We start from the raw sequence: 12,094 nt of genomic DNA, 5'->3' as shown, positions 1-12,094 counted from the left end.
TGACAAAACGCACTCATTTCCAACACCAAGATCAAAACGCACTCGTTTCCAACACACATCGACCGAAAACGCACCATTCTGCCGGACACAAGAAAAAGCACAACACCTATCACAGTGACATAGAAAATGAAAAATACAGTGAATCATCTTAATCAAACAGAAACATATGATCTAAGCATAGTGGAGAAATACGTTACACTATACACCATACATACATATTTACATAATCGTTTTGTAACAACAAGGACAACTTTCAACTTTGTTTATTACTTCTCTTTACAAAAAATACAGTGTATAGAGAGAATATATTTACAACATTCAACAATTACAATAGATATGGAGGACAAATCATATAACTTTTTTAAACAGTACTTTGATAAATTCCTTAAAGATTTGATATTGGTAAAGTTCATTCTGTGAAAATTGAACAATATAAGGTATGGTATCAAAGTATTTCTTAATACATAATTTTCGTTCAACAGTAAAAAAAAAAAGGTCATTTTAATAAATAATAAAATTCATCACCGATGTCATTGGTATCACAGTGTGGAAAACAATCATGGACACAACACAGCTTTCCAACACGCACACTCATTCACCACACACGTGCAACTCACACACATGGGGGATGTCGTCCAAATGACCCAATAAACTGTTGATAGGATATTACACAATGTAAAACCAATCCAACCCATGTACATGTGTATTTGATGCGTAATCACAGGTGAAAAAAAACCTTATTTAACATTATATGGTCTAATTGTACGTTTTATTTGTTATTCGTACTCCATGGGGCTAACTTTTCTAAGTTTCATCTTGACGTCAACTGCTTAGTTCTGCATTGACATTATTCCCGACAAAGAAGCTTACTTTGTCAGGCATCGGGCCAAAGATGAAAGCGCGCCGCTGAAATTCTGACACAATTGTAATCTGGATATATTATTATTCACACTGTATTGGAACGCGGTTGTTGTGATAGAGGACCACGGAGGTTTACTAGATAATACTATCAACCTTAGTGTTGGCGGCATACTATCATAGTTAATCAAAAATTAACATATAAATGTTTAACAAATTGCACTTGCACTTTAAATGATTTAATTTTCCGAATGTATACGTACCTGGTACACTAAACCGAACCAAAATAAGCTCGCACTTGAAATTACATTTACAACTGACAAAAGCATATACCAAATTAAAATGCTTCTAAAGTAACATTTCAAAAATATGATTTAGATTTTGCTTGATTATGAAATTTATAGAGCTATGCATGGGCTACTGCATCTACAAATCGAGTTTTTTTTTCATTTCATTTGAACGATTTAGAGTTTCCTCCAACATATCTACAATTTAGACCCTTAAATTATATACAATTTATACCCTTAAAATTAAATTCAATTTAGACCCTTAAAATTATATACAATTTAGACCCTTAAAATTATATACAATTTAGACCCTTAAAATTATATACAATTTAGACCCTTAAAATTATATACAATTTAGACCCTTAAAAGCATATACAATTTAGACTCTTAAAATTATATACAATTTATACCCTTAACATGCATAAGAATGACGAGTTTTAGACGAACGAATCAGTTGTTGATGCTGTTTGGCTCTCTGTATCTGACGCAACTTGTAATGCTTATACATGTATCATAATCGTCTTTTGTACAATCCATGGTAAGGAACTCTCTGGTCGCATCTAAATTAGAGTGAAGCTATTTTCACCATATTTTAATATTTTTGATTCTCTATGATAATCTCAATGACGCATATACATATATATATGCACCCATATATAGCATTAAGGCTTAACTTAATCCAGTTTTAATCTATAATAACAGGTTATGAATTATTCCTGTGATAGTATAATTCCCCTTGTTTCGTGATACGGTGATATTGATGATAAGGTGACTATTAGACCGCGTCCTTAATATATTGTATAAGGTTAATGACTGGAGGATTAGCCACAGACGCCTTTAACACTTTAACACTAGTGACTGCCGTGTTCTCGGTAAAAAGAGAGAGGTCGGCGTATGAGGTATGAGGTTTTATCATACCTGATGCTGTTACGTGTCTTACATGTGTTAGAGGAGCCTTGGCTTGGATAAGGTACCACCATGACTACCTATTGGACACTGTTACTAATACTTCTTGCTGCAGGTAGGAATTTTGTTGTCATATTAGTAACTTAGTAAATTCAGAAATGATTAAGAAAATCTCATATTCGCCTACTTTTTCGAGAACAACAAAGTTATACTTTCTTCGTATATCATACTTATTATGGCGGGTATAATGTGTTTTTCTTTGTCAATTTGCATTACATAATATTTTATCAATTTAATATAAGTAAAAATATACATAAGATATTGGCCACGTTTCTCATTGATAAGGCTAATAATCATATATCGGAATTTTAAAGCAACCATATATAAGAGTGAATTGCATTATTCATACAAATATTTCAACTGTTACTAGTTTTAGTAATTCCCGATGAATATATCTAATACAAATTCAGATTTTTATTCAATGTCAATGGATAAGGCAACAAGGTGGTGGCATTGTTCAGTGCATTTTTAACATAGTATTGAGAAAGTACAACTATTGAGAAAAGCCAAACATTAATCAAATTTCATTACACTTCTAGGACTCATCAGCAATTACTTTGTCTATAAAATTTGTTGAAGTGAAATACTGTTGTATAACGAACAAATCGGTATCCAAAGTTATTTAGTTATCAATTATTAACGGCCAATCAACACTGTTAAGGTCATTAGGCCCAAAAATGGAGAGTAAAAAATATGACTAAAATAGGCAAAAGATGAAACATCAAACAATATAAATTGGTACTCACGTTTAAAATCTTGCGATGCAGACCAACAGCTTTCAGATAGTTCAAAATTTTGTGTATATTAACAGACGGGAAAAGAATCTTTTAGACTTGCTATGCTGTAAAAACACTCTTGTTCGTTGTAGATCTATGTAATTCAATTTAAAGTGTTTAACAGTAAATGGTGTATTGCACGATGCACAGATGCAGGTCCCCACGCTTATAGAAAGTAGAAATGAAATATATATGTATGGCCCATCCTACGACGGTCACAAAGCCATACGCAGATATATCATACAATTAATTAGCTGTTGGCAATATATGATATATACATAGTTACTTATTGTAATGACACTATCATTAATATTACATTAGGGACGTATTTTAATAGAATACAAAGAATAGAAGAAATACAATAGGATATCGGCGTATTCGTTTTAATCAGCAAAACTAAAATCACATTATCATACGACATAAATCCATGTTTGATCGTGTATACACTCAGGTCAATACAAATGTTATGTAAAGTATCCAATTGTGTCATGTAACACAAATACTATTCACCTAAACAATCAAGACATACCAACTTAAACACTGACCCTGGTCAATAAATGGGACATAACAGGATTAAAAGAAAATTAATACATGGATTATAGAAGATTTTTTCTTACTAACACAGCACGCTGTCTATAATGAAATGAATGTTATTCATGACTATATAAATCATGATTATTACAAATACCATGTACATAAATGCGTACATTTACGTTGCGTGCTATTTACGAAAATATGACCAATATACAGTCAAACCTCGTTAACTCGAAGTCATCGGGATCGTGAAAAAAACTTCGAGTTATCCGAGTCTTCGAGTTAACCGAGTTTCAAGGTAGACTTGTTGGTATAAATATATCTTTAAAAAATCATTTACATAAACATGCATCCTTAACAGAAACACGCCTATTTGATTTCAAATAATAATTATAACAAAATCGTATTTATTATTTATGCCAAAAACGATATTTCTAAAAAAAAAAAAAAATATTATATTTCATGCAATACAGTCGTATCGTTTTGAAATCAAGTAAGCGTGTATGTCTGTGATTGGGATGTCATTTTCTAAGTGAGTGAAAGTCGAGAAGATTACCACGCAATTTCATCACTTTAATATCTATTTAAATAATTTCTATCGTGGTACATAAATGATATTATTATTAAAAATCATAAAACAACAATATAGGAAGTCTGCAGCAAATACTACATACATGTACACAAATGTATCGGCACAGGCCACGTGTTGACAAGTGCAGTAGCAGCCGGAAATGCACAGTAATTGTCTTGATATATAGTACCACACATATGCATGTTAAGAGTTTAACACGAGATGTGTTTATGACGAATTTGTCTTAGTAATGCTGTAGCTATAGAATATGAATGTCATTGTGTCGTCCGCCATTCCGCCATTATATTTAGCATTGTATCGTCAAGTGCCCGTGGTATTATGACGTTTGAAAGTTCGCTGTTATACATTATGTAGATGGCATTATTTCGTTTGACTGTTCTTAATTATAGTTAAGTTGGATTTGGTTTAATTTGTTTAACGTCCTATCAACAGCTAAGGTCATTTAAGGACGGCCTCCCGTGCGTGTGACATGTATGCGTGTGTTGAGTGCGTGTGTGTGTTTTGGGAGGCTGCGGTATGTTCGTGTAAAATCTCCTTGTGATAGGCCTGAACTTTTGCCCATTTATAGTGCTACCACACTGAAGCATACTGCCGAAGACACCCATTTAAGCTTAACATTCCCGGGTTATATACAACAGCGTTCAGTTTGATGGCATCACTACCATTATTAAGTTCGACACTCATTTAGAATTAATATGAACTTTGAGGTAGTTAAATAATGTATGTCATTATGGCGTTTAACAGTTTTTGGTTAGAGATGTCGTTAAGATGTGAGTCGGTCAACAGCTAGAACTATGACATTCGTTCGTATAGATGCCGTCATGATGTTTAATAATCCGTCCGCGTCTACAAATGTCTTTATGGCGTTTGACAGTCGATAGGAAGATTTGTCAATATTAAGCTTGTCAGTCTGTTGTCACAAACGTCATTGTGACTTTGAAAGTCCTTTTAAAATCCCATTCTTCTTTAAAAAATCATCAGATCAATCAAATTGAATTGTCTGGACTGGTCTATATTGTGACAGATCTTGTTTTATGATTAACGTTTCCAAATAGCATACCATATGACACTTAAACTACATATACTAGAATACTTATCCAGTGCTCATATCGTCAATCAGACAAGGATATTTTAAAGCTGTGCATACAGTTTTACGGTAGATTAAAAATGAACTTATTTTACATGATTCAGTTCCTATAGCAAATACCCCAACAATTTCAGAGGTATAATTTTTATGTTAAATCTGAAAACTTTATTATTCTTGCAGAAATACCCGTCTCGCAGGCAGTTTTCGACTATGCTACGGAAAGCGATCTTCGAACTCTTATATTTACAACAAATGGTTACCGGATACAAACAAGGCCAGCTGAAACGGTTGATGTCAGCATCACCTTCAGCATTCTTACGTTCAACACTCTGGTAAGTGCGAATACAGTTATCTGGGCCCAGTTGTTCAAAAGGTGATTAGCTTCATCGCTTGATTAGTGAAAATTTCATTTGTCATTTAATGCAAAACCCATCAGTATATCATCTTTAAATTATGCCAGTTGGGAGAGAATTAAACATTACATAATTCCATAAAGTTGTGTCAAGTTAGTTCTACCAGAAATTAATATATCAGGATTTGAAAAATGTTACAAAAATGTGATTATCATAATCACCTTTAAAACAACCTGGTCGTAGTTATAATTCACAGCATATTGATTGAAAAAGTCAATAGAATTACTTAAAAATGCTTTGCATATAAAAGGACGATGACTGATAAAATTGTTATAATCTTAAATGCTTGTTGACAAAATAAGGTCGTCCGGATCAGCAGATGGTGGGCTTCGATTGTTTTAAAACCAGAAACTCAAACAAACTAAAGTAAACATGCCAGACAAACTGTAAAAGACGAATGCTGTAATATGAAAAGTACCTCGTGTAGGTTGAAGGTCAACACATTCCAATACACTGTAAAGGCTTAGTCTCATCGCATGCTTTAAACCGATGCTGGACATCGAGTTTCAGTAATTAAGAATAACGGGCAGGTGTATCAATTACAAGACTGACAGGGACAGCCTTGTCTTGTCACCTATTTTTATATAAATCATTTGTTTGTTTGTTGGGTTTATCGCCTTGTGAACAACAAGAGTCATTATGATGCAGTCTCCTTGTAGTAGTTGGTGACTACCTCACTGAACAACATATAGGAGAACAGTCACGTGTCATCCGGTGCAGTTAGGGAAGAATGTCTTGCCATAGAACAAAACCACGACACCACAGACCGGCGTTTCTCAGCTCCACAGGAAACAGAATCTGACACGGTTGAAAACGTCGAACCACGCACATTGGATCTTCACCCGACGTTTCCAGTGCCCTTTCCTACTGAGCTATCGCAGCAGCTTACTGAACGTCAAGGAGACAACTCACTGTACTCGGTTAAATAAATTTTAACATTCAGCTTCCTATAACTACAGTTTGACATCATAAAAAGCTTTTATCTGTATAAGCATCTGTTAGATAGGTTGGAAAAATGAATATGGCAGTTTTCTGACATCTATTGATTGATAAAAGCCAAGCACAATGGCAAATCAACATCTTTGGTCATATATGGCCTAACTAAGTATACAAAGAATACAAACAAGAATATTTTAGTCATGAAAGGTATCACTGTACAATTATCTGGTCAATGAAAGTTAACAACAAAATCAATTTAAGTAAAAAACATATTGTCATACATTTATAATGGTTTTATTCATACATACATATATATGACTTCATGAGATCTTACAATGAGGACCCATAGGCGTCTTTACCTCAAAATATATCGTAGTTCAGAATATTTCAATGGCCAATTCTGCAAAAGTTACAAAAAGTCCGGCTTTGTTTCAATATATCCATTTCTAATAATATTTCAAAGTATTGATATGATCAAAATATTTCCTTTGTTTAGTTCAGACAAGCGACATGGTTTTAGGATACAAACTAGACACATTTTGTCCAATGCATGCTGCTGCGACAAGGATGGAAATCGCCAAAGGCATTTGCTCATTTAAATTCATGAAGAACAAAATGTATATCAAATATCAATTAATAATGGGAATCGCTTGCAGCCAAATACTATATTTGCCCAATGTCTCTAGATTATCTAAAATTTTGATTTTGTTAAATAGGATATGTCTTATTCAAACTAGGGAAAGATAATCTAGTATTAGAATTTAGCAATTCTTAAAAAAAAAAACTGGTTGCCAGTCAATTACGTCATGTACAAGGACTGATACTGCCAAACCTCGATTAGACATTCTGATGTTCCCGAATTACTTCCCCTTGTTCGAATCTATCGGTACAGGTTTAATAGCGATACGCTTGACAGCCGATGAGGCCAAGAAGGTGGTTCGGGAGTAATTATATCTGTTTACAGGCATTTGTCGTAAACCATATGATTAAAGCAGGAACGTCCCGGTCTAGCTAGATCTATGTAGAGTTTTTAGACATTAAATAGTGAGTTGATTTATATGCTACATTGAGCGTACCAATCTCCAAAAGAGCATAAAAAGATACTTCTGTACATTTTCTATTGCACAGAATAGCCGTCATACGAAATTCTAACTTGTACAGAATAACCTTTTAATATAAGCAATGCATACAACCTTTCATTAATGTCAAAGCGTTATCTTGATTGTGCTATATTTTTTTTTATATTTCCCAGGATGTCCGAGCTCAGTCTTTGACCACTACTGGCTATTTCGAATTGGTAAGTGCTGACTATTTGTTTCTGAAACATGTCGAATAACACATCGTATACTTTCAAATATATTGTTAATTACATTCACACAATGATGGAATCCTATATATTGCGCTTGGTTATCATTTTCTCCCAGATAAAAAAAAAACACAAAAAAAACTAAACTGTGTCCGTGTAGCAATGCATTTCACAAACTACATGAAGCAGTTATATAATATGTACTATAATTTACTATAAGGTACAATGTTGAATATTTTAGTCCTGGTATGATTCTCGACTTGAGTGGAGCAATCATTCGACCTATAGCCGTATTTTTGTTATATACTCAAATGAAGACACGGTGTGGCGACCACCTCTCATCCTGTCAAATTCGTAAGTATTCAAAACTGAACAACGGCAGTAATAGTTTGACAGATAAAGACAATTAAAGAAAAAACGTTTAACGTGACCAACATATGTCTTGAGTAGTTTTAACACAAATAGTCAATAAAACTACAAACCTGGGGAAAATATTAATTTACAAGAGTTAAGGAAGAGTAACTTCACATTGATAAATATCAAATACCATATAATTATTCACACAAACATTTTTTGGATTTGATATATCTTTTAGGGTAAATGACATTTCTGTTATGAGCGACTCTGCCATTCCAATACGTATCCTCCTTGATGGAACCATCACATGGACACCGGCTGGGATATATCAGACACTCTGTGAGACGGATGTTACATATTATCCGTTTGATACACAAGTTTGTGATATCACCATAAGTACGTGGGGTTACACATCAACCGAAATCAGTCTTTATTTTGATTCATCACCTGTCGACACTACCTATTTCACCGAAAACGGAGAGTGGGAGTTTACTTCATCTTCTACCAGTACGACAACAAACCAACGACGTGGAAAATCATTTTCTTCGTTGACGTTTCATATGAATCTCAAGCGACGGCCGATGTACCATGTTCTGAATACTTTGACTCCGACAATTTTACTAGCCTTTCTTAGTTGCATGGCGTTCAAACTACCGCCGGAGTCGGGCGAGAGGATTGGCTACAGTCTCACAGTTCTGCTTTCCTACGCTGTATATTTAACTCTGGTATCCACTAACATTCCTACTACGTCCGTCAACACATCTTTACTGTGTAAGTATCATAATGTCGAAAAATGTTTTTGACTTATAAGGTCATGTAATAAACATTATTTGTAACTTAATTTCTTGTCAACGCCCAGTATTTAAAGCCAATAAAGTAGCACGAAATATAGCGCTGAAATGAACAAATAGGACTGCGGGAATGGGCTCGGCGTTATATTTACACATTAAATCCTCTCTATGTTTTTGATTGTATATATAAACTTTATCAACTTAAGCTTCACAATTATTTGGGGAATAATTTTCATGTAATTCCCTTAAAATCTACCAAATTACACCAACAATTCATAATCAAAGTATGTAAACATATCTATAAATAGAACGTGAACCAACCCTGCGTACGCAGACTTACATCCCCGGGTGATATAAAGAAAAAACATGGTTCCGTTTATCAAATGCCGAGAAGTGTCACTGTCAATTCATGGTGGTTATTCACGTCAAACTTATCTTTAATATTTGTCCAAAAGACTTGCGTTGAATCTGTAAGTCGTAGGTGGGGTAGTGTTTTTTTTACCCAATCCTTTTCCTTGCCACTGCGGCAGCAACCAGTATGTCTGATCGCCGTCGGGCTTTATGATGCATGGCTTTGATACAAGTCCGCCATTCTTCAAAATAAACCAGTTTGCGCATGCGGGCATGAACTATTCCGCGGTCATTTACATATAGAGAGTGAAGCACCGCATTTGAGATTCCCTGTAATCAATTGGTAATTTCCTGGTTTTAATTGCGATTATGAAAAACAATGGTATTGATTTCTACATTTATCATTAAGGTATAAATTCTATCATTCAACTTTAGTTGTTTTTTTTTGTTTTTTTTTGTAATTTTATCATAATATTGATTATACGAAAACATAGAGGCTTTCAAAGTCATAGCAACATGTTCCTCTTTCAAAGATGTTTAATTACGTTAAATGACTAAGATTTGAAAATAAAAATGTGATTTAAAAATCTGTCGACAGTTTTTGAGCATTTATAGAGAAGCATAATCATAAAAAGCTCTTTGAATAATTATTTGACCCTTGTATTGTGTTTTAAGGTTGCTGTAAGATGCATATCCAGTGATATTTTTAAAACGTATAAGCATATACTGTGTTCTCCTTAGATTCTGAAATTAACAAGTAGCTTAACTGGTAACACAAGCTCCATGGCTAAGCATGATAACAATTGATCAAGTTACTTCCGTTCCATTGCACCAGATTAATGATTCATAGGCTTGTAAAATATCAAAGGATTTGCTACTTAGACAACCTTTTTTGGGGGTCGAGAAATATATCTTATTATGAAAACATTGATTAATATTGCTGTGTGATACAAAATTCATGAAATTATGTTATATTGATTGCATCACATTCACTTTCTGATACAAAGTTATTAGTATTTTCCAAAATATGTTCCATTACCATCCTGGTACGTCTTGTCTTTCTTTGAAGGGTTTACATTACTGCTGTTTGTTTTTTGTTTCAGCTGTGTACCTCGTATTAATTCTGGCCTTGGGTATGGTATCCGTGTTGTTAACCATCTTGGTTCTGGAATGTCACCACACCGACCCGGAAAAGAAAGTTCCAAAATGGCTTCTTAACATTTTAAACTTTCTGATGATGATCACATTCCAGAAAAGGAAAAGTGATTTTCGGTGTTGTTGCTTACCTGGCCAGCGAAAGAATGACGTCGAGACTTTGGAAACACCTAATCAACAGCAAAAAGACAAAACACCAACGAAGGATGGCAGCATCGGTGCATTAGCCACTAACAATTATGTATCGGGTACCACTTACACATGGATAGAGATCGGTCAGCATTTAGATAAGAGTTTTCTAAGGTTATTTTTGTTCATTGTTCTCGTATCGACGATGGCTTTCACACTGACTCTAGGAATTGTGTATGCTATCGGTTAACAACATACATAATTTGTCAGATTCGCAATAAGACCAAGTATCAAGGTTCCTAATCGATTCCTAATGAAGAAACATGGCATCGAGGTGGATTGGTTGGGTTTGCTTTTATTTGTTTAACGTCCTATCAACAGCTAAGGTCATTTAAGAGTATGACTTTCAGGTCTTGTGGTTGAGATTTTGAAATTTGACATTTTCTTCTCACGTGCTTTGTGTCACGTGATCATTTGTTTACGAAATCTGGAATCATTTTGACGTCGCATCCTCGTGTTCAACTTGTGACTTTATGTGCTTACTGCTACTGAAACTAAATCCGTTCTGTGTCGAAAACTATTACGTTCACCCCATTAATTGTAAAATATTTATGATAGCGATTTGTTCGACAAGGATTTTGATGATTATATTGCATGATAAGTAAGCACAAAACTCAGTAATCCAGTAATTAAAGAAATTCGAGCTTCCTTTCAAAATGTTATGGTTGAATGAAACGTATACAATTTGTTTAGAACTGAATTGAATGATAACGATACAAGAGATTACAATGCTATTATTTTGACAGAGCAATTACATAATTTGAAAAAAAAGTAATGATAATTATGAATGTTTTAAACGGCGACCTTGAAACTCAACTTGTCCCGAGATATTATGGTCCATTGTATTTCTGTAAAGTTTGATATAACCCCCATACCAAGTAATGAAGCCGGTAGACCGCTGACATAGGTGTGCATTGGTTTCACATATACGTACGTACACAGACGGACAGAGAGGGAAGTCCCACTCTCATTTTTTTACCGACGGCTGAGGACTATAAGAACTATTAACAACAGTCCGATCTCACAGAAACATTCCAGATCAAAACTAAGAGTCTAAACTCCGACAGTAACAGCAGATTGCACCATATTGTGTACATTTAGTTTGTCATCGTTAAAGAATTATCCAACTGCAGGTATTAAATTTTGAAAAACGTTTAACTAGCATCAGTTTGTCGCATAGTTGTTCATGACAAATATATTTGAAAGTAATAAGTTATGTTCATCATTATGCCATATTTGCATACGACAGCGAACAAATTTATTTCAATATCGTTATTGTTTTAGAAGTTGAAAGGCATGATCCTAGATCTTGTTAGCTATTAAAGGGGCATTCCTTCGTTCAGAAATCAGAAACATGAATAATTTCTATTGATGAAATCTATGTCCGAACGATGATTGTATGAGAGTTTGTGCCTTCATGTAATGAAAATAACGCTGTATCGTATACAAATACCGTATGACTTTGCGGTATTTAGTGATACTTCGGGTCGAAT

At 34.2% G+C, this 12,094-nt stretch overlaps 1 protein-coding gene across 1 annotated transcript; it reads left to right on the top strand.

Annotated features, from left to right (window-relative positions):
• Positions 1-1,983: 1,983 nt before the first annotated feature.
• On the top strand, positions 1,984-11,813 carry LOC117317889 (acetylcholine receptor subunit delta-like). The gene is made up of 6 exons (XM_033872858.1): positions 1,984-2,166; positions 5,281-5,432; positions 7,705-7,749; positions 8,000-8,112; positions 8,354-8,886; positions 10,361-11,813. Exons 1-6 carry the CDS (start codon positions 2,124-2,126, stop codon positions 10,789-10,791), a joined length of 1,317 nt encoding a protein of 438 aa, XP_033728749.1. The 5' UTR covers positions 1,984-2,123; the 3' UTR covers positions 10,792-11,813.
• The last annotated feature ends 281 nt before the right edge of the window (positions 11,814-12,094 follow it).

Source organism: Pecten maximus, chromosome 19, assembly GCF_902652985.1.
Source record: "Pecten maximus chromosome 19, xPecMax1.1, whole genome shotgun sequence".
Classification (NCBI taxonomy): Eukaryota; Metazoa; Mollusca; class Bivalvia; order Pectinida; family Pectinidae; genus Pecten; species Pecten maximus.
Note: the sequence above shows the minus strand (reverse complement) of the source record. Positions and strands in the feature narration are given on the sequence as shown.